The sequence below is a fragment of the Crotalus tigris genome, unplaced genomic scaffold (genome assembly GCF_016545835.1).
Source record: "Crotalus tigris isolate CLP2741 ecotype Arizona unplaced genomic scaffold, ASM1654583v1 scf7180000024472.5447098, whole genome shotgun sequence".
NCBI lineage: Eukaryota > Metazoa > Chordata > Lepidosauria > Squamata > Viperidae > Crotalus > Crotalus tigris.
The window spans coordinates 1,314,537-1,339,075 of NW_024100643.1; the positions used below are offsets into that span (position 1 = coordinate 1,314,537).

Consider the following 24,539-nt stretch of genomic DNA (forward strand, 5'->3'; position numbering starts at 1 on the left):
GCAGTGTCATCAATTGCTTAAAATATTTCACAATTAAGCAAAGTACCATGAAAGCATGTACTGGGCTGTATGGATTGCTGGCTTTCCAAGCATAATATCCCTGGACAATTAATGTATCTGAGTTTCCTATTTCTGATGGTTGAACCAAATACATATGTGATCCAGGATTATAATGTGCATGTTATATAGATGAAATTCAGTCCATTTCCATGAATTTTCATCTACTAATTTTAATGGTAGCTGATGACACTATTTCTATCTTTCTGACCATCACAGATATACTTCCAAACACTTGTTATGTACGTGTGCTTTATTTAATATTAAATAAAATTTAGTAAATAATTAATGGGCAGGGTTATTGGCATGGATAGATAAGGCACACTTGGACAAGAAAGGGAGTGGATTAATTTGCTTTGATATGTTAATAATATGCAAGAAATTCAATTAAGGAAATGACTGAAACTTTGCTTCAGTTATTATTCTCTATTCAAATTACACTGAATATGCCTCAATTCTTTTTTCTTCTTTTATGGTACAGATTTGTGGATGCCCCAAAAGTATTTCAATTTATACCATTGACATTTGGTCGCCAGTTGCTGATTTTTAGTAGTATAAGTTTTTAAAAAGTGAAATAAGCCTCAGACAGTTGTGTTAAGCAGCTTGAGGAATTAGTATATTTATTTTGAGTTAACATAGTCCTTCAAATTTCCTAAAACAAAAAAGAGTGAAATATGTCTCATTTACTTTTGTAATGTTATTGCAATGCCCATGGTAGCCCTTGTAAGCCAAAAAGAAAAGAATGCAGACCAAGTCAAACAAAAATTGGCCATTCTGCTCTATTTGTATCTGCTATAAGATAACATGATAGTGAGTATGCTGTGTTAGATGCATGAAGGGAGATAGTTACTTGGTCAGCTGCTCATTCTGATATTGCAGCATTTGCAATCTCAGTCTTATTCTTCTAGTAGGATATACTCAAATATTATTGTACTGTAAAATGCAAAATAAATTTTGGGTTTTCCCTTTGCATTGAAGGTACTAAGAAAGGTTCAGCTGTTTTCCAATTTATTGTTGATGTTTTAAAAGTTAAAGTTAAAAGTTATAGAGGTAAATTTTTCTCTTGTAGGTGAAGCAGGCGACCAATCAAATAGTGATGAATTGTGCTGACATTGATATTATTACAGCTTCATATGCACCAGAAGGAGATGAAGGTAGGATGGGATATAAATGCAGTTTCTGCATTTTTAATCATCAAACATAATATTACTATGATAATACTTTCAATTTGTAGTAAGTGTTTCAGCTTTGTTTGACATTAGACAGCCTCTTGACCACATTTTGAATGATAATTACATTTTGCTGCATTGTAGATATTAAAAATAAGAATATAAAAATCTATTAATAAGGAGAAAATATGTTCTTCCATTTTAAGAGATAAGAAGGAATTTACCATTTTTATCCTGTAATTTGTCAATCCTTCAATCACTCAAGCTTTATTATACCTGGCCTTGAGCTGTTTGTAACCGGGTTGTTGAAATGGTGGATGAGCACGTGCATGCATCCCCACTTGCATTACCAGTGGGCATGGGTACCTGCTGCTTGTGCAAATGGAGCTGCACATGCGCACTTGCCCGCTACTCGTGCAGAACCATTCCCTCCCCCCCCGCCAGTCTGCAAAGCCAAAAAGATTGAGGTGCTGTGTTGTAGGTCATAGACCCAGATTCCATAAAAAATATGTACAAGGTATCATTTATGGTAAATAAAGGGTATATAATAGGTGTTTGTCTATTTCCTATCAGCAGCATATAAATTCTACTGGCTACTCATATACATTTTGCAACACCAAAGTTATTTTGGGATCTTTACCCATTAAAAAACCTGCACATAGAATCCTTTGTCCAACCTGGAACTTGCTAAGAAGTATTAATAACTCATTTTGAGTAACCCAGTGAATATGACATTAAAGCAGGATGTGATTCAATGCTCCTTTCTTTACAAGCACAAAACCTTTCAGCATATGGGATTTGCTGTATTTATCCTCAGCCATTGCTGATGGTAAAATATGTAAAGTCTTTTGAAATGTATTGTTTGTAAATTGGATATATTACTTATTTAAAATAAAATTTGCTGTGCCCCAGTTGAGCCCTGTGTGAATTTTGCTATATTCAGTTTGTAATTTTATATCAAGAATCGTTGATATAAGATCTAACATTGCCTGATGCATCAGTATCTCACTTCAGAATCCCAGTTTTTGTAAATAGTCATTTATTTGGAGTTTCCAAGAGGAATGACAAAAACATCAATAATTAATTTTACTATTTAAGAATTAGGGTAAGACTTTATAACCAAATTAACCAAAGTCATATATTAGTTGAGCAGCAGTATAAATTTATTAAACAAGCGCTATATTTCATAGAGATCACTTTGTTCTTTGATTTGATTTTTTGAAGTTTGGAGGTCCTTTGTTATCTAGTTAGAGACCTTTTAGTGGCATTGTTTTTTCCCCTTATTTCTGTCATTTTTTAATTTCTGATTCTCTAAATTTCCTTCTCTCCACTGGTTTTTTATCATAGTCTAGTTTTCCTTTTCAAAATGTTGATATTGGAATTAGACCAATATTAAAATGCCATTGTAATATTATTACATGTTTGCAGGAAGATGGAAGGATTGAGACCATCACATACGGTACTGAGCAAAAGTATTGGCAGTTGTGCAAAAGTGCTGTAAATTAAGAATGCTTTCAGAAGTAATAATTTATTTTAATCAATTAACAAAATGGAAAGTAAATGAACAGAAGAGAAATCCAAATCAAATCAATATTTGGTACAACCACCCTTTGCTTTCAAAACAGCATCAAGTCTTACATTTGCATAAAGTCAAGTGTATAGGATTAGAGTCAGATGTATGACTAATCAATTATATCAAGCAAATGTATGATCATCAATGTCATAGGTAGGTAGAAACACAGTCACAGAAACAGCTATGTAGGAGGCTTAAAACTGGATGAGGAACAGCTAAACTCTGCTACTAAGGTGAGGTTGTGGAAGACAGTTTCATGTCATAGAATGGTTATACACCATGGCAAAACTGAGCATGGAAACAAGACAAAAAGTAGTTATATTGTGTCAGCAATATCTGTCCCAGGCAAAGAAGCGACTCAGCTATGCACAAAAAGATAGGACTTGCGGTACAGAAAAATAGTAGCAGGTGCTCTGAACTGATGAGTTAAATTTTGAAATATTTGACTGTAATCGGAGACAGTTTGGTCGCCAAAGGCCTTGAGAATAGGACAATAATGAATTCTGCAGGCAACAGCGAAACATGGTGGAGGTTCCTTGCAAGTTAGAGGCTGTATTTCTGGAGATCTGGATCAATGGTCTTCTCAGTGCTGAGAAGGTAAATACTTATCTGTGCAATTGGCTTCAAATTTATTCTGCAGCAGGACAACGGCCACAAACATACAGTCAATATCATTCAGAACTATCTTCAGCATAATGAACAAGAGGTCCTGGAAGTGATGATTTGGCTCCCACAGAGCCCTGATCTCAGCATCATCGAGTCTGTTTGAGATTAAATGAACAGCCAGAAGGATTTGAGGCAGTATGTGGCAGATCTATGGTTAGTTCTCCAAGATGTGTGGAACAACTTTGAAGGAACCTTGCTGAGTTCTTTTAAAAACTCTGCAAGTGTACCTAGAAAAATTGATGCTGTTTAAAGGCAAAGGGTGGTCACAGCAAATATTAAATTGATTTGAATTTTTCATCTGTTCATTTACTTTCCATTTGTTAATTGATAAAAATAAAATACTTCTATTTCTGGAAGCATTCTTAATTTACATCATTTTTGCACAACTGGCAAAACTTCTGCACAGTCCCGTACATCTTGATGCTATAGGAGGAATGCTATTATTCATGGTCATAAGAACATGAGAACAGACCTACTGAATCATATCAGAACCCATCAACAAAGTACTTAGTCTAGTAACTTTGTTTTTCACCTTGGCCAGCCTGTTGCTTTTTGCACACTCTCCTATTGGGTTCACTTGCCACTGGCATTCGGAGAATTGCTGCTTCCAATTTGGAGGTAACATGGCTCTTCATGAGCCAATGTCCTTAATACATCCATTAATTATTTTTTTCCCTTTAAAGGCACCCAAGTTATTAGCCATCCATATGTCTTGTAATAAATTCTACTATTAATGTATGATAGTGGACTTTCTTACATCTGTTATTAAGTTCATTTCAGTCAGCTTCATTAGATGGTCTTGGACCTTGTCTTTTGAGAGAATACTTCTTTGGTTCCATGCATATGAAATGTATTTAAAAAAGACATTGTTATCTCTCAGGAATGAATAATATGGATTGTTTTCTTTACAAAAATAAAAAACAACAGCAATTCTATCTCAAAGTGACTGTATTCTCCTTATTCTTGGGATAACCAGATTGAGGATAGGAGCACAGTGGCATTTATAAGAATGCCATGGTTTTTGTTCTTTCTGCTTTTTCCTGCTTTGCTTTTCATGCAGTAAGGGTTAAAGAGAGAAAAAATTGTTCTGATGTTCAGGTGAAGACTATTACAAAATTAGGCTGAATCATTTTGTTGTCAATGTATGTTTCTATGTATTCCCAACTATAATGAAGCCACCACAAAAATATGAAATTCCCATTGGCTCTTCTATTGGCTACATGCCTTTAAAAACTTCTCTAATCTGTTTAAGACTCACTGCAAAGACATTTTAAAGATTCTCCTAGTTGCCATGTTTACATTTTTACTCACTGAAATATTTGAGGCAGAATTTCAATCCCTCTCTTCAGTTTGCTACATGCACTAACAAATTTTCTTATTTCAGCTATTTGCTTTCCTTTTGAGTTTAAATATTAAAATAAGTTTTTGTCCAGTGTTAATTGAAATAACTTATTTTAAACCTATCCTTTCCTTTACAATTTTAAATAACTACCTGTTGTCACATCTCAGTGTTCCTTAAATAATTCTTTGGCTGCTCCTTCCATTTCCTATGAAATAGTACAGTTTCTGAAATGTAGTTTTACGGTAATAATTCAAATTATTTAATTTAATATGATGCAAAAGATGTCATATTGTGGGGATTTTCAAAATTAACATTTAGTTATTGCAACCTTTTTTTATTAAGTTGCAGCTAGCAGTAAGGCTATTTATCTGCATATGTGTATATTTTTAGAAGTTATATTTACTCTGAAACTCTTGCAAGAAAATGAATAGATCAGCATATTTATCAGTTATCAACATCCTCTTATTTCATAGTAATTTGTCAAGGAAGAAGTTTAATTAATTTTTGCCCGATTGGTTATTTTAAGCTAAAGAACCCATTATTCATTATGTCATCTTTCTTTCCACATATTAGTGCAGACTTGTGCCATTTCCCCTCCCCTCATGACCCTCAACAGACACCAGTGAAGCTTCCTTTTCCTCCTCCTTGGCTGATTCACAGAACTGCCTGCGATTTTTTGGGAGGAGGGATGACAAAGGGAATGGATTATGAAGAAAATTGAACTCCCATTCCCTATCCCAGCATAAATCAAGGGCCCCATCTATCCATGGAGGAAAAGGGCTTATCCATTGACCACTGATGTTCCCAACCAGTCCTACCTTGCCAGGAGGCATTCAGATCACTCCCTTGTCTTTTCCTCACCACTCACCGCCATTAAGAGATTTGAAATTTTAGCCTCAGTTCCAATTGCTGTTTGCTTGCTAGTCCTTGCCTCCAGCTGATTATGTGCAGGGGCCAGAAGGAGGCAGAAAAGTGGACAGGGATATATATACCCTAACCATAACCCTACTTTCATTACACAATGATAAGAGTTCTGGAAAGTATAATTGGGAATCATGGCCACAGCTTTGTGAATACAATTGCTGTAAAGATTCAGGACTAATGGGTCCTGGATCTTGGACATATTCTTTAAGTTGGCCAACTTGAGGTATTTTGATTAAAAAAATTGTTGCCCTGTGATGCGCCATTGTGCCTATCGGAAGGTGACAAATAGATAGGAGAGTTTTAGTATATAGATATATGTTATGAGGTCTTTGGAAAGAATAGAAAGGAAACTAATTGACTTGGAAATATCATTAATTAATTATGTGCCATCAACTCATTTTTACTTTTAAAGACCATGTGAATAGATTTTCTTCATGATTTCTCCATGAAAATGTCAAGAAAGCGTTAAACATGGAAAGCTATCTTATTTTAGACAAAGAATTTGTTCATTTTCTTCAATACTATATTGCTTGTACCTACATGGCATCACTCTTCTGGAACCTCCTATGAATTGGAGTTGTTTTTCAGGGTTTCATTGCCCTATTTTGTTGATTATAGTGGTTTTTAAGTTTACATTGCTTTGTTGTTAAGTCTTGTTGAATTGAGTTGTTTGAGTCGTTTGAGCCTTGTTGAATTGAGCAGCATATAAATGGTAGATAATAATTAAGAGACTGCGAGGGTTAGATGAGGAACAATAGGTTTCAACTGAGCCCTGTGCACAATCTGGGGATTTTCCTGAACTCATGACTCTTGCTTGAGGAGCAAATGACAGTTGTGGCTAGAAGAACCTTTGCACAACTTTGTATTGTATGCCAGTTGCACCCATTTTTGGGTAAAGAAGTCCTACTCATAGTTAGTCATGCTCTGCTTACCTTCTGATTAGATTATTGCAGTGTGCTATATACAGGGTTGGCCTTGAAGAGTATTTGGAAACTTCAGCTGGTGCAAAATGAAGTGAGGCAAGTAGTTTTGTGTATTTTTGATAGACAACACATTACACTTTTGCGGTATGGTACTGGGTTATTTGAAGGATCCCCATCCCATACAATCTCACAGAATGGATATGCTATGGATTCCATTGTCTTGAGACCACATTTGATGGGCCCTAGGCAAGAGGCCTTTTCTGCTGTGGTGCCCATTTTATGGCATCTTCTCCCTACAGATGGAGACTGCAGGCCTGAGGCTCCTGAGGGAGGTAAATTCATGAAATGGCTTATTGCTTATCATTCCTCCCTCTATTATTCTCTTTTCCTGTTTTAGCTTTTTTATAATTTTTAATTGTTTTAATAATTATTATGTAATGATCTTAACTAGTGATTGTGTTATTTATTTATTTTTATTTATTAAATTTAAATGCTGCCCATCTCACTATTGAGAATAACTCTGAGCAGATTTATTTATTGATTTTACTGGATTCTTGCATGCTTCCCAGAATCTATTTCCATGAGATGAATGGCCATATACATTTGACAGACAGAGATATAGACCAGGGCTTTTCAACCAGTGGTACGGGTACCACCTATAGTACATTAGCACCTGGCAGGTGGTACGCGACCATCCTAGAAAACTGGTAGCAGGAGAGGGGAATGAGCTGAACCGGTGGCAGCACTGCACAAGCCTGAGCGAGAGACAGCTGGAGCTGCAAGGCTGTCAGGGCTCAGTGAAAGAGTCAGGATCAGTGCTGCTTTCCAGCTGATCAGCGCTTCTTCAGGGCTGTCAGGGCTCAGTGGAAGCACCAGGATCAGCTCCAGGCTGCAGCTGGAAAGCAGCATTGATCCTGGCACTTCTGCTGAGCCCAGAAGAAGCGCCAATCAGCTGGAATGTTGCAGCATCTCCAGGGTCTTGTGATTTACATTCAGATGCTTGGCAACTGATTCATATTTATGATGGTCACAGTGTCCCAGAGTCATGTGAATTGACCAAAACCTGCTGTAACCACCCAGCAGATGGGGGGAATAAAAACCAAACACCCCCACCCCCTCCCCGCTGCCAATCCTCAACAGAAATGCTCACAACAATGAAAACCTTGGACAGGAGGAAGAGTGCTGCCGGGCGGGCAGGCAGACAGTTGTCTTGCTTGGCTGTGGCTTGGGGGGCACTTTTTTCAGTGCCATTGTAACTTCGAACAGTCACTAAGTGAACTGTTGTAGGTCAAGGACTACCTGTACTTTATCACTTTTTTTCCTTTTTTTCTCATCAAGTTTTTGACACCTTGCTAGGCGACTGGTGGTACTCGGATGTTGCCATATCCTAAAAGTGGTACAATGGGTGAAAAGGTTGAAAAGCCCTGATATAGACCATCCAGTCAGGAAACCAAAACCATGAATGCCAACACTATCTTTATTGTAAGGTTACAGTAATAGAATTATGCAAGTATGAAAACACTTCTCCATTCTCTTGTCTTCCAAAGAAAGTTCCCATCCAAGAGATTTTCTTTACCCCCTTCTGTGGGTTGATATAGCTCTTGTCTGATCATTCCCTGGCTATGGTCCTTTTTCCCAAGGTTATTCTCAAAGCTCGTTACATCCTGGAAATTTTGGCAGCATCACAAAATGAATTGATATTTCTGGAGTTTAATTTTCCTCTTTAAAATTAAACTTTTTATTTAGATGTTGGATTTTCATTGTCTATAGAATTATGATCACACTAATATTTATTCTGGAGAATTTTGATTTTTTCTTGATGCATTTTTGTATTTTACTTTTAATTGGTCCTCGTGCATTATGGCAGCTAAAGTAACTGAGGGTGAAAAGCCAAGTGACTTGTTGCTGTTTAATAAGAGAGAAGTTGAAAACTGCTTATAATTTGTAGCTTCAAATTTAGTAAATAGATCTGCTTATTCAGATATAAAGGTTCTGACTGATGAACCCAACCAAGCAAAAACATTCAAGACTTTCCAATATCTTAATGCAAAGCTTTATGAGTACATCATTTCGGCACATATGAAAATGAAACCAGCTCTGGCAGGACTCCTCCCTAATCCATATAGTAAAAGCATTGACTTCTCCCTCCTCATTTTGGGTCAGGTCACATTGCCCAATCAAATTGGAAAATATTGTTATGTTAGAGCATTTCTGGGACTAGCCCAAGAGTAGGCAACCTTGGCTCTTTTATGACTCGTGGACTTCATGGCTGGCTCAGGAATTCTGAGAGTTGAAGTCCATGAGTCATAAAAGAGCCAAGGTTGCCTACCTCTGGGCTAGCCAGACACCTGCCCACTGTCCATGGTTCCTACGGTCTGCTTTTTTAATCTTGGAAGTCTGCATTCCAAACCTCCCCCCCCCCAAAGTTTGTTTGCAAGCTGAGAAACAATGTCTGTTGCACCAGCAAGAATGAGCTTCGAAACTTGACATCAGATTTATCTTGGCTTTGCTTCCTCACTAGATCTTGGTTACTTCAGCAGTTTCAGTTGGGGAAGAGCATTATAAAGTACCACCAGGATTCTCTGAAATTTGACTTAACATTACAAGCAGCTATGACCAATAAAACTGATTTCATATACTACGATACTAACTAAACTTTGCTTAATTGTCTTTTATTGCATAGAAACAGTTGGAATATACCAAGAGTATACCAAAATCAGATAAATTATCTTGAAACTTAGTGAACTGTAGAAATCAGATATATAGTTACTTTATTATATGCTTTTGAAAATGAAACATTGTAGCTTGTCTAGAAGGACAAGGTATAAACAAATAAAATTAACTGGATCCAGTCCAGTAATCAAGTTTTAGTCCCTAGAAGATTCTGAGTTTGAAGTAAATCAGATTGACATTAATTTCAATTAAAAATAAATTATAAATGATTTCTTATGTATGTACTATTGCATAATACTTTAATCTAGACCTGGTGTGTTTCAGTCTCCATATCAAAGAAAGTGCTTATGACTGTTTAGAGCAATCTTTCTTCTTTTTCAGAAATCCATGCCACAGGGTTCAACTATCAGAATGAAGATGAGAAAGTGACTCTTTCTTTTCCCAGCACACTTCAGAAAGGTAAAATTGTGTACAAGTTAAATGGGGCCCATCTGAGGTAAAAGAAATATACATTTTGTTGCCAGACCAAAGTTTTTTTTCTCTCTTCCCTCATTACTTAGAATATGTTTTGGGAGTTCATTCCATCTCTGCATTTCCAAGGTTATTTTATATTTGAAACAATTTTGTTCTGATTCTTAATATATCTGTTCTCATACAAATTATATTTCATGTTTGCTGAAATCTGGTTGCCAGGTTTCGCCTAACACACTGAACTCTAAACTAAACACACAGTTGGCTTTGCATAAAACAGTAAGTTACAAGCTATCAAGCATAGTTCTACTCTGTTTAATGGGCCCCCCTAAACTGAGCAGATTGTTCCATATATAATATCCACAATTTAAATCTTGATTTGGTAATCAATTTTTATTATTTGCCAGCAAGTGTAAAATGCAGTATTCTTATAAACACGTATAATGTTATTATTAAATCAAATATTAATTTAGTCAATAATTCCTAAGGCTGACATTTGTCTATGGCATCTAAAGCAGACACTTTAGAATTTTTGAACTCAGAAGCACTCATGAGAATACTTAGCCCAAAATATTATGACACATCACCATGTGTATTATTTTTACCATGTTATGTTGTAGCATTTATTTTTAAAAAAACAAACTATGTCATCTTAGAAGAATGTCCTGACATGCTTAAAATATTTTTTTTATTTTCATAGCTGAAATGGATTCTGTTTACACTGAAAAATAATTAGTAGTAACAATTGAAAATCAGTGTCTCTATCTACCTAAAATGTTATAGAAATTTTGACATTTCTATATTTCAGTACTGAATTTTCAAAAATCTAATGTTAATTTACTGAATAGGTATTTATTTATTTATTTAATAAAGGCTAGAATGGTTAGCAAAAACAGTGCTTGTCCTTTGTTTACTATCTGACATGTTTTAGCAATTCATTACCATTTGGAGAATGCAGTTTAAGAAAGAAACATATAACAAATAATAAAATAGTTTATACAAACTACTTCATAATAAATTTAATATGGAGTCTATTTCTTAGAAACTCCCAAATTTATAGGCAAAGGGTAAATGAGAAAATTAGGTGAAACCTTAATTGGAAAAAACAACAAATAATTAAAAGATAATCTGGTCTGTCAGCTCATTTGTTTGCACACATGGATCTATAATTGAAAGTGAAAGAGAGAGAAAGTGAAGACAATCTGTTCCTCTTTAGGAATTATTAGCCACTGTTGAATCAGCATCAGTCAAGATAAACAGCTAGGGAGAGAAGAGCAATTTGTAGTTCTTTGTCAGCATAGCTTTTCTTCCTGACAATGCTAGTAAATTTCATCAGTACTTATTTAAAAAAGTGTAGTTTTCCATTATCTTGATGAAAAAGCATGAAAGCTATAGCAATAATCATAAGGCAACCCTAGTAGTTGATGGTTAAAAACAGAAAAACAATAAAAAGAAAAACTAAAGATATGGGCAACCACATTCCATATACCCCCCCCCAAACAGAATGTTACAATTCCCCTAAATCAATAGTTCTCAACCTGTGGGTCGCGACCCCTTTGGGGGTCAAACGACCCTTTCACAAGGGTCGCCTAAGACCATCTGGAAAACACATATTTCCAATGGTCTTAGGAACCGAGACACTGCTCCTCTATCTGTCTCCAGGCGGATAAAAACAACACAGAGAATGGTAAGACTTAAAGCATCAAAGGAGCAACCCCGTCTCTCAGGTAGAGCTAGCAAAAGCCAACGACTCAGCCAGTCTTCTCCCAGCCTTTTCACCAATCAGAAGCCATGGCCCGGACATTGGTGTCTGTGACGTATCTTCCTGGGGAATCTGTGAAGCCAGTGGAGCTGCTCCAGATTGCGCTTGCATGCAGTGGAGACAGGCTGGCAGGGAGTTGAGGGGGATGAGGCAGGAGGAGGAGGAGGGAGGGAGGGAAGGGTTGTTAGCTGTGGAATCAGCACGCCGGAGGGCTTTGCCGTGGGGGTGGGTTCCTTTTGTATTTTGATTCCCTCTCTTTTAGAGGGAGGAATGGACATTTTATGATCTGGGGGGGAAAAAAATCTGGTGTCTGTGAATAAAAACGCCGGTGATCATATTTTCTTTCCGCCAGCTCGCTTTGATGCATTCAGTGCAATTGCTTTTTTAAATAGCGCTTTTGGATTGTATTTTTTTTTAAATCTTAGCTTCTTTTAAAAAAAAAACCTGGAAATGCATTCTTAGAGCAAGGCACAGACTTGGTACCTCTCTCTCTCTCCCCTCCCCGCCCCCCCCCCAATCCCCGGGTATTTTTATTTTTGGTTGGCAAAATCGGATCCGCAGCTGCTAAAATGAATAGTGGCTTGCGAGGCAGGGGGGGACTGCTGCGGGCAGCAGAAGATAGGCTGGGGTGTCCGAGGTGTTGCTCACTTGCTCACCTCCTTTCTGTTGAACGCCCCCCCCCCCGGTCTAGATCGGAGTTGCTGCTTTGTGTGGGCATGAGCCAGGATGGCCATTCGTGGGGTTGGTCTCTGCCCTTGCGTGGGGGGGTTGCAAGCACCTTAATTGAATCTCCCCACCCCCATCCATGGGATTTTCCTTGGGGTTGCTAGGAGCTACGCTTAAACTCGGAATCGCCTGGCTGCAAGTGAAGAGAAGGGAGTTGGCGCAAGCCAGCCTGCCAGCCTGAATTGCAAGCTTCCCTTCACCTTTTTTGTCGTGAATCGGGAGCGAGCCAACCTCGGGATTTTCTCTCCTCCCACCTTTAAACGGCTTCCTTTTATTCTGCCTCCCACCTGATCGGGATCCAAAAGCGAGGCTCCGATTGGGAAAGTGTATACTCCACTGCCAGAAATTGTTAGGAAAAAGGAAATGCATTGAGAGAGGGGCTTGTCAGAAAACAGTTAGATGAGAATCAAGTACGCTCAGTGGAAAGTGAAAATATTGGAAGGAGGGAATGAAATAGCTGGAATCTGGGACAGCTGTAAAGTCATATCCTTCTGTTTTGGGAAACTTCCATGAAAAAGTAGTCACGTAACCCCTCACTTCATCCACAAAAGGTTACAGGGGTTCTGATTTTTTATTTATAACCCTTTTCCTTTCTTCCATTCTCTTGCTGCTTTTCCTTCAATTGGTCATGTGATCAAAATGTGGATGTTTGGCAATTGGCCTGTATTTATGACGGTTGCAGTGTCCCAGGGTCATGTGATTATTTTTAGCTATCTTTTGACAAGCAAAGTCAATGGGGAAGCCAGATTCATTTAACAACTGTGTTCCTAACTTAATAACTTGATTCACTTAACAACTTCAGCAAGAAAGGTCGTAAAATGGGTGCAACTCACTTAACAACTGCCTTGCTTAACAACAGAAATGTGGGGCTCAGTCATGGTTGTAAGTTGAGGACTACCTGTAGTTGTGGAATTCCTTTTGTTGGATGGTTCTATCTTCTAGAGTCTACTTTAGAGTCTGATCCTGCATATCAGATATTTACATTACGATTCATAACAGTAGCAAAATTACAGTTATGAAGTAGCAACAAAAATAATTTTATGCTTGGGGGTCACCACAACATGAGGAACTGTATTTAAGGTTCACGGCATTAGGAAGGTTGAGAACCACTGCCCTAAATCAAGGTCTGGGTGAGCAATCAATTTTTTAAGAATTCCGGAACATCACTGGGAGTTACATGGATACTTGAGGTGATATCATTCCAGAAGGCAGGTATCATGGCAGAGAAGACATGCTGCTAGGGTTCTGATAGGTGGCATTCTGTCTAAACTTACTAGGTAGGCAGAAACCATGAGAAATAAGTGGCTCCTCAAATAACCTGGTCTATGCCATGAAGAGTTTTACAACTGATAACCAATATCTTAAATTGTACTGGAACTTTACAGTAATCAATGCAACTTGAGGAGCAGTGGTATCTTATAGATACGCACTACACTAAACAGCATTACATTCTGGACGAACTTGAGCTTCTTAGTGGTCTTCAAGAGTGCTTTGCAGTAATCGTAATCTAATCAACCGTAAGGTGATTAGAGCATGAATGACTGTCAGTGGGGCCTCCCACCCAGGAATGAGTGCAACTGCTACACCAGATGAAGCAGCGCAAAGGCTTTCTTTGCCACAGCTGTTGTCTAACCTTTAAGCAGCACTGTGAGTCCAAGACAATTGCCAAATTACGCACTCTAGAATGGGTAGTATAATCTCATCCAAGATCCAAAATTTCCAGATCTGGGGCATACAAAACTTAAAATATGCTTGGTCTTGGCAAGATTGAGTCTGAGTCACAGACCACATAGCCTCCAGATAGGACGCTGAAAACATCACTTAATTGACCCGGGATAAATATTTTCAAATGGTTATCAACCTCATACTGATGATACTGGAAATCAAACTGATGGATCATCCGTCAGTCAGTCAGTCATTTTATATTCCACCCAACTCATGTGAAGAAAATTCATGTAGATGTTAAACAGGACAGGATCATCCCTGAGACACACTATAAAATGAGAGTCTTGAAGATTCTTTCTCTCCCTACTGCTTTAGCACCAACTGGAACTGGCCACTGATATAAGACCTGAGGAAAGATGCTGTCAGATCAATATAAGGAACAGATTTAGAATATTTACTTTATGGGAAACTGAATTTGAAGATTTAGGAGAAAAGAATAAAAGATATCATGAAAGCAATGACAAGAAATATTTTCAAGATTTCAAAGAAGTAAAGTTCCAAGTGGTTTTCAGAAATAAAAATTCTGATAGCTTGGGAATGAGAAAGTTTTATGATAATTGAAGGCAAACTTTCAACAAAGATAAGGTGACAAAAATGACAAGGAAAAATATATCAATTATATCAACAACTAGACTGTGAAAGAATAGGAAGTAAAACAGGAAAAATTTACAAAATATGAACAGTCAAAAATAATTGTAATAATCTGGTAAATAACAAAGATAAAAAGATATAGTGAAACATTTTACAAATGTTTCAATCCTTCTGTAACCCCTTTTGAAAGAGAAAATATTCAGGGACCAACTTCTTAGAATTTGAAGTGTGACAAGCAATAGATCAATTGTAAAATAGGAAATATTGTGTATGCTAAAAATTTGTAGAATTTTAAATAGTTGCAGAAGAAGAGGCAATTAAGGTGGTAACAGCTCTGTGTCAATAATTATGCAAAAAGACCGGTCTAAAAATTGGTGAAAGTATTCTTATATGAGAAAAAAGGCAGAAATTAAAAGGGTACATAAATTAGTAAACCTACATTAATTCATATAAGCAAAGTTTTGATTAAAATCTTAAAAGGAACAACAGTTATACATATGAATCAAGTTAAATTAACTGGCAGGACATAAGAATAGATAAGTAATATAAAATGGATAATGGAGAACATGAAAATACAGGGTTTATCTTTGCTTCATCAACTATAGCAAGATGTGGGGAAAATCAGTCTTTAAATTAATAATATGGACTACATCAAGCTGATTTATAGAGATGTAAACAATTTGGCTTTTTAAGTACAGTACAGCGTGTTATCTTATTAAAACAATTCTTATAGCTTTGTCCTCAAAAGTGTTAGTGGGAAGTGTTTTTGGCATCAGGCATTTCCAATTTTTCTGCTGTTGATTTATGGGAGATGCTTTCCTCTCTTGTTTTATTGTTTTATTTATTTTCCTTTTGTTTTATTGCTTATTACTCTGTTTCTTGAAGATACAGATAACTTACAAGGTGCTTAGCAACCATTCAAAATTATAGTAGATATATCTTGGGGCTTTGGGTGCCTGGCAACAGGGCAGTGTCCTGTGATCATTTGACCACATTTAATGGCACTTCTGTCAAAAACTGGCACTTCTGATTTTCGGCAAAAACATATCCACAGCTAAAAACAGAAAATGGATTTTTAAAAACTTTCCACAAGAGATTCCTGCATGGCCAAATGGAAATCTTTGAGGAACCAGCCTCAACATTAAATTAATCTCATGCAGTATTAGTGGAGTAGCGTTTTGATGTTTTCCTAATACCTGAAGTGGCTTACATCTTCACTAAAGATATAAAATTCTACTATATTTTTCCTGTCATGAGCTTATACTTTCTAATCTGCTAAAGAAGAGGTTCATGATAGACCTAGCACATCTATATCCTTTGTCTTCTGATTTCCTGGCTGTTTCCAACCCGAAACCATTTTTCTTGTTTAGTTATGTTAATATCAGAACTCTTTTAGCATACATCTTCACCTGATTCACCTTCTCTCAAGGAAGATAACTTTTATAGTGAACTGGAAAACTCAATACTTTATGAGGAAACCCTTCTGCACTTTTAATTGGACTAAAGTACTCATCTATTTAATTTCTTTCAAAGTCATTCGTGACCATTCTCTTGAATCTCAATACCTCCTTCCCCCCATCCCCAACTTCTCAACATTACTGAAAATATTGTTTCATTCTTTGGATGTTTATTTTGTTCTCACTTCTTAAGTGGGGATGGACAGCACCATTTATGCTGCTACTGCTTTACCTGTTTTTGATCTGATTCATTCCCATATTGGAGTTATATTGGAGTTAGGCTGGGCAATTACATAAGGTCAGCCCTGTACCTTCATTCAACACTATAGACTAGACATTTGGTTCCAGAAAGATGCTGTTCTCTCTCTCTTATGATGAGCAGATTCTTCCTCAAGTAAGAAGCTTTAATAAACTTCACTCGTCAGTATGAATTATCAAGACCACAAAGAAAAAGAACTGTTTATTATCTATGAATTTATATAACCCATCTTCTCTGCATGGTCTCATTTTTTTCTTTTGCTAATGTAGTGTTGGTCTTAAGAACTAATTGCTGAGAGCTGTATCTAGTCATATAGTACACTTGGTGAGCAGGATTCTCTGTAAACTATATTGTGAGCTCTGAAAGACTCCAATCAGGTCTCTGTACAAGCATGTAACTTATGAGTGTGAATTGAATAGTTAAGTAGTCAAAAATTGTAATTAAAATAACTAGCTTATTTTCATGGATCTTCCAAATCTCCTATCATTTACTCATTTATTGTTCCTTTATTATCATTTTATTACACCTTTTATCATTCCTCTATTATTCGAGCTAATTTTCAGAGTCCCAGAGTCTCCATACTTTGGGAATCTGTTGTATTTTTACTTTACCTGTGCTTAAATATACTGGGTTTAGTATCTTCTTTTTCAGTAAGGATAATAATATGTGTATGTGTGCTTTTTTTTAATAACACAGGGATGGGAACATTAAAGATAGATTTTGTTGGAGAATTGAATGACAAAATGAAAGGATTCTATCGAAGTAAATACATCACCCCTTCCGGAGATACTCGGTTTGCTGCTGTTACCCAATTTGAGGTATGAAATCCTTTGATTTATAGTTTTCATGTCCTGTTAATATTAATTGGATGTATCAAGTTGGTATTTTTTTTTATTCTTTTCAGTTTCTGTATTTCTGTTTGTGCTTCTTTTTTACCAATAATTTTCCAAAAGTGTGTGTGTGTCCTTTTGAATATTGAATATGACAGTTCTTGGAATCTGTCAGAATGCCTCAAATATTTTGGCTTCTTAATACTGCTTTTTTCTTTCCTGCAGGCCACTGATGCTCGCAGGGCCTTTCCTTGCTGGGATGAGCCAGCTATCAAAGCAACTTTTGATATTTCATTGGTGATTCCTAAAGACAGAGTAGCTCTGTCAAACATGGTAATTAATTTAATAACTTAAAGTCATATTACAAAGTGGTTTGATTAAACAGAAAAAAGTTACTACAAGACATGGCCTGGGTTTGGATTGCATGGAACTTTCTGTGGTATGATAAAGTTGAAATTAATGTAGCTTTTCAAAAAAAAAAACCACTATTTTAGAAGTGCCATATTGAGAATATGGAATAGATATTAACTCAGATTGTTCCCCCAATGCCTTTATGGGTTTCAGCAGGCAAAGACAGAAAGTTAACATATAGATAGGTGTTTCAATAAGAGCATGGAGGATATAAGATGAAATAAAGCGATCAGTTGTATACAAAGCGATATAGTTTTCAATAGTTTTCATATACAGTTAAGAAAATAATCTTTGGTAGATAACTGGACATTTGGAATTGAATAGCATAAGACATGATTTGAAATTGAACTGTGTACATGTAATTGATGAACATGTAATTGCTAAAATTTATAAATCTTTGCTGAAATTTGAAATGGAAGAAGAACAAATGAAAGAGTTATGATAAAATGGGATAAGAATTTTGGACATAATATACTAATAAAATAATGGGAAAATATATGGCTGAAAGCGTTAAAATTTACATTATGCCACAATTTAAAAGAGAACTTTTATAAAATGATGTACTGTTGCCCTAAAACTATAGAACAATTATTTAGAATGTATAAGGATTGACTTGTTTGATTTATAGAAAGAACAATAACTACATTTATTAGTGATTGGAAACCCCTTAAGAACTTTTTGCTGAAAAAAATGAACTTGTGTTTTATGGGTTTGGGATCAAAGTTGGGATAAATTGTTGAGTAAAGCTGTCATTAAGTGAGATACCCGTATGATTTCCAGGATGTTAAGTACACACAGCGAACTGCCTGCTAAGTTCCACTCTCCTTTGTATATGGAAGGAAACTGTTGTAGTGCACAGCAGGAATGGAACTAGGATCTTCAGGATCTGAGCTTCATTAACTTACCCAACTTCTGTACATGGAATAGAACTTCTCTATTCTGACAGGGTTAAGAAATGAAGCAGATATCTTAAAGATCCCAACTCTGTTCCTGAAACCCACCAAAGGAGTTCCCCCTACCCACTATGTACAGAGGGGAACTTCTTCAAAGGGCTGCAGAAACAGAGCTCAGATTTTCAGGATCTCAGATCTGTTTCTGCAGCCTTCTGGGGCAGTTCCTTTTTCCTCAGCAAGCACTCCTTTTACTCTTGAGGCATGTGAACCTTGAGATTCCTCCTGGCTGTCAAGCCCTTTCACCCTCAAAATTGCCTGCTAGCAGGAAATCTCAGCTTTCTGTAAGACAGCAGCAGCTTGCAAACTTTCCCTGCATTTACTAGTAATTTTCTGGAAATGGTCACATGATTGTGGGGCATTTAGCAACTGGTCATAAGTGTGAACAGGTTGCCATACACACAGAACACAATAATTGACCGTGACCATGTGGGGGGAAGTATGTAGTATTTTATAATAGTGAGAAATACTTTACAGGTCTTAAAAGCACAATTTCTGAGACCATTATAGCTTTGTTCGGTAGTTACTGTTGATCAAAATACCTGTATATTACTGGTGGTCCTGTATATTAACTATCTGTATATTACAGGTGGTCCTCAACTTTGACCATTCAAAGTTACAGCAGCAGTGAAAAAAGTGACTTACAACTGGTTCTCGCATTTACAACCAATGCAGCATCCCCACAGTTGCATGAACAAAATTTGGGTACTTGGCAACCATCATGTATTTGCAATGTCCTGAGGTCATATAATCACCATTTGCAACCTTCCTAGCCAGCTTCTGGCAAGGAGAATCATTGGGGGGAGCTGGATTCGCTTAATGACCAATGATTCATTTAACAACCATTGTGATTCACTTAACAACTGTAACAAGTGTTACATTTTAAAATTGGGAAAGACTCATTTAACAACTTTCTCGCTTAACAACAGAAATTCTGATCTCAGTTATGGTCATAATTTGAGGTTTACCTATACGAAAAGAAAGAGATATGTTGCAACATTAGAGAAGTTAAAATATGAATCTTGTAACTACTGTTAAGAAGATTGAAAGTCATTTCTTTATAACTTTTTTCTTTCCTTGCACATTATTCATTTACTGATTACGTTTCTTTACTTTTCTTATTTTTTTTTTAGAATTTGTATTTTTAGTCTTTAAAAAATCTTTAATAATACATATCTGATAATAAAGTAAAAAATACTGTAAGTTAAAAAAAACAATGGTACTGTATCCTAGAATGAAATTGGAATTGAAGCGTGTATCAGATGAATACAAATGAGAGAGTTGAGATCATGATATTTGTCACTGAGAAATAAATCATAATGTACCACTTCCACTTTATAAAATTTAGTGTTGCTTCACATTTAATATATTTAGCCTCTTCATAATTTGTTGGACAGAATATCACTGATCGGAGGCCATATCCTGATGATGAAAATCTGGTAGAAGTGAAATTTGCTTGTACTCCTGTGATGTCAACATATCTTGTTGCTTTTGTGGTTGGAGAATATGACTTTGTTGAGACCAGGACCACTGATGGAGTATTAATCCGTGTTTACACTCCTGTTGGCAAAGCAGAACAAGGGAAGTTTGCATTAGAGGTAAGAAAGGCTTAAAGATCTGTGTATCTTGCTCTATGGCAGTTCCTAGAAAACAAAACCAAAGTATTAAAAAAACTTTAATTTCATTTAACTTGCAACTTCAAATGCATGCTTATATATAAAGTATAGGGAATTTTAGCAATCTCAGACATTATTATATACTAGGATATATAGATAACATATAGTTGTTTGGTCCATGGAGAATTGCTACTTTTGGTCTTGTGTGGAGTGGCACTGCCCCAAACAAACCAGTATGTAATCTGATGGTTCTCCTGGACTCATGCTTGAGGAGAAGTGGCAGTTGAAACCAGGAAGGTGTTTGTGCAACTATGGGTTGTGAGACATTTATGCCCTTTCCTGGACCAACAATGCCTACTCAAGATCACTCATGCTCTAGTCACCTCCTGTCTTGACTATTTCAACGTGCTCTACTTGGGGCTGCCCTTGAAAAGATCTGAAAGCTCCAGTTGTTCAGAATGCAGCAGCCTGCATGGTTTTGGGCAGACCTTGGTGTGCACAAGTGTCACTTCTGCAGGAACTGCATTGATTGACGATTTGCTTCCAGGTGCAATTCAAGGTGCTGGTTCTCACCTTTAAAGCCTTTCATGTCTTGGGACCGGGTTATCTGAGGGACTGTCTCTTACTGGTCACATCCATTCAACCCATTAGAGTGGTGAGGCAAGGAATATTCCGTCCCTAAGGAGGTATATCTGGCCAGACCGAAACTCTTTCTTAAGGCCCTGAAGACTTGGTTTTGCCAGTGGGTGGGTGGAGCCCATCAAATAGCTCATTTGACTATGTGTTGTTGGTGAGTGAGGGTTATTGTTTTTTTTTTTTCCCCTGTACTGTGTTTTTATTGCTTGTAAGCTGCCTAGCGTCACTTTGAGTGATTAGGCGGCTATATAAATTTTCTAATTGAATAAAAATGAATGAATGAATGAATGAATATAGAAAGTCTGGAACTTAATCCTTTGCATGTTTGGGTAAAAATGGAGCAAAAATGTATTTGAAGTCATGAGTGTTGTCATTAAGCAGTGCCAAAAGCACTGAGTTAAACAGACCACAGGTAGCTGCCAGTGTTTCATGATGGGATGAGCTACAGTTCATCAGAATGTAGAGATCAGTTGTCATAATAAAATAATTCCCATAATGCTGAAATTAAGGACTTCAGAGTTACAGATTTCATGTGCTTAAAAAGAACTGGGATCTAGAAAACAAACTTTCAAAGAGATGCAATATTAGTTAGTGAACTTCCTCTTATATTTTAAGAACCCTTATAAAAACACCATAGAAATACATTTTGTAACGTGTTATAATTTGGTAAATTGTGCATTTATGGTATCTTTATTAATAGAAAATTAAAAATGCATCAAGCTATCTAGAGGTAAAGATTGATATACAATACCATGGTCTGTTCTAATAGATGGGCAATATAAGGTCAAACATTCTATATTATAATTTTTCATCTTTTTATTTCTATAGGTTGCTGCTAAAACTTTGCCTTTTTATAAGGACTACTTCAATGTTCCTTACCCTCTTCCTAAAATTGATCTTATAGCTATTGCAGACTTTGCAGCAGGTAACATATATTATATATTTCTAAAGTCTGAGCTTTCTTTACATTATAAAATACTCTGCAGACTGTTGTGTGTATCAATATCAATAAAACTTTGTATTTATTTTAAAAGGTGCCATGGAGAACTGGGGCCTTGTTACTTATAGGTATGATATTAAAATATTATTTTCATATTCTTATTTTCATGTTTCCATTTCATTAAGGATTTAACAAATAATTTGTAAAGGAATGAATTAGGTTTCATACTGATTAGCATGATGTAATTTCCTTTAACTTGAACTTTGTTCCATCTTGGGTAGTATGAATTTTCTATATAAATATCTTCTTCAAAGAATTAGAGAAATAAAGAAATATGAATAATGATTCAAGAATCATAACTAAGTTGCGTTCATATTCATTGCTACACTATAGTGCTACAGCTATAAACATTAGAGCCATGTACTTTCTTTGGTTTTTCCAGCACAGTCATGAAAAGAAGTTAAGTGTTTGATTCCATTTTATTTAGCTTTTTTCCCTTCTTATTCTTGACCCCAGCTTATTGAATCTGTATATCGTTCTACAGTGAGTTCTTATGAGTTCTTATTTTATAATTTTTGACCATTTGTTCAAGACTGTTGAAAATTAAGGCAGTATTAAACAAAGGTACTTGTGGCCTGGGGCTGAAGATAAAGTCATTGCACCACTCCTGCTATCACATGATTACGATCTGAGTGCTTGGCAACCCATTTACATATCTAACCTGTTGTCAAACCTCCTATGGTCAAGTGATCACCTTTTGAAGTTTTCCCTGCTGGCTTCCTCAGAAAGTTAATGGGATTGAGGCAAGTCTTTTCACTCTAGTGCTGCAAATTCTCCATGCAAAATTCAGGCAGGATTTTCAGACTCACAGCAAAGACATTTTCCTCTTCTTTCTGGGTTTGAAAATCCCCTTTGCCAAAATCCAAGTAGGATTTTCAGTCCCAGAGAGGGGAAACTTGCCTTTCATTTTGGGGCTGAAAATCCTGCTTGGATTTCATCATGGAGAATTTTCAGACCCAGAGAGGCAGGTCTCCATCTGCTTATTAATCTGCGATATCACTTAATACAGCTTTCAACATAACTGGGAATGCCAAATTTGCTGTTGTCTCATTTAACAACTGCTTCAGTCCCCGTTGTCATAAACTGAAGAATACCAGTAGTCCAGAAATGTAAGTTAGGAGTAGATCAGCATGCTCATGTGTATATCATTTTTGAATAATCTGTGACTTGCCTATGAGGATTAATGTAATACATGAACACAATGGCATCATCCATTCACTAGAACCAAAGTCTGATACCATGGTTTATTTTCACTTAATGGCTTTATTTTCTGGCCTTTTCTGGGCAGATAGAACCCAGGGCATGATATTCTCATATTAACTTGAAAGAAACCAAATTATAGCTGGCTTGAATGTACTTTGATGTGTTTGTTGCGAAATCAGCCTTTACCATGGCATGGCAAGGCAAACCAGCCTGCTGTGTTTAGAGTTAATGATGATTTATTGACCGCCAAGCATCAAGCTGTGCTTAGAAATTCTGGCTTCTTTTAATGAAACACAGTTTGTTGAGCATTTAATAATTGTTACATATTGTTCTTGCAAATCCAGTCAAAGCCCTTATTAATAGTGGGCAGTCACATAAACTTCTCCAAATTGACAATTTGGGGAATTCCACAGAAAACTTGTCCAGGTGTGTTTAATATCTCTTTTGAGTTTTTGGACCAGAGGAATACAGAAAAGCTTTCATTACATTGCTAGTCTCTTTCCAATTGTTCTGCTAGGTCAGTGGTTCTCAATCTTTTTACAGCTGCGACCCCGGTCGTAAGTCGAGGACTACCTATATTTCCCTGCCCGGGAGCACCACGCATGCGAGGTGCCGCCCCCTGCGCTGGCCGAGGCATAGCTGGCAAGGGGCGGCGGCAGGCAGGCCCAGGCGCTCCCGAGTGGCAGCGACGGCGCAGGGCGACCACCGGCTGGGCCACCAGCTGGCCCAGCCCAAGGCAGGTAAAGCACCCGCCGGGCCCCACGCACGCCAGCAACCCTCCCTGCACCCGTCGCTGCCCCGCTAGTCTTACCTTGGCCGCCGCCCATTTGGGACGGCAGCAGGCAGGCCCAGGCGATCCTGGGCAGCAGCGATGGCGCAGGGCGGCCACCGGCTGGGCCACCAGCTGGCCCAGCCCAAGGCAGGTAAAGCACCCGCCAGGCCCCACACGTGGCAGCAACCCTCCCTGCGCCCACCGGCCTCCCACCTCCCATCCCCGGCCCTCTTTTACTTACTTTTTAGTTGCTCCGCAGGGAGGGAAGCTTTGCAGAGTGTTCGCCTTGCAGCACCGTTTGCAGACTGGGGCTTTTGGCGGGCTCAGCAGGGCAGAGACAGCCTGGACAATTCCTATTGGCTTTTGAAAGCCAATAGAATTAGCCTCTGTTCAAGAGAGTCTATTCTATTGGCTTTCGAAAGCCAATAGAATAAGAGGGAGTAGCACAGCTAAGGAAAAGGAGAAAAAATGGCGGAAAAAATGGCAGACTGCGTTGTTTGGCGACTCCCGTGAAATGGTCGTTCGACCCCAAATGGGGTCGCGACCCACAGGTTGAGAACCGCTTTGCTAAGTAACAGTAATTGTGGTTTGGCTGCTACACAATGTCTTGGAATATATTTTTGCATTGCCAGGTTTTGACAGAGATTTGTGTTATGGATAGTCTTGTTTTCCTAGAGAACCTAGTGAATGATATAGTCTGTCCTAAAATAGTTTAATACTTTTGATTAGTTGATTAGGTCAATTAATTCCATTTTAGTTTTTCTTCATCATATAAATCCCTTTCATTGATCTAGTTAAGTGTA

General features: G+C 37.3%; 1 protein-coding gene across 4 annotated transcripts in view; it reads left to right on the plus strand.

Annotated features, from left to right (window-relative positions):
* The window catches only part of NPEPPS (aminopeptidase puromycin sensitive), a 117,113-nt gene that overhangs the window by 38,828 nt on the left and 53,746 nt on the right, over positions 1–24,539 (plus strand). For 3 of the 4 annotated variants that reach the window (XR_005555489.1, XM_039333152.1, XM_039333151.1), the window contains exons 2-8: positions 1,127–1,211; positions 9,709–9,786; positions 17,015–17,136; positions 17,374–17,481; positions 19,907–20,107; positions 21,590–21,686; positions 21,796–21,829. Coding sequence is in view for 3 of the 4 variants with exons in the window: in XM_039333152.1 (XP_039189086.1) it covers positions 1,127–1,211; positions 9,709–9,786; positions 17,015–17,136; positions 17,374–17,481; positions 19,907–20,107; positions 21,590–21,686; positions 21,796–21,829 (725 nt within the window). In the remaining variant the exon portion in view is untranslated. The remainder of the gene's footprint in view (positions 1–1,126; positions 1,212–9,708; positions 9,787–17,014; positions 17,137–17,373; positions 17,482–19,906; positions 20,108–21,589; positions 21,687–21,795; positions 21,830–24,539) is intronic. The other variant, XM_039333153.1, reaches the window with a different exon arrangement.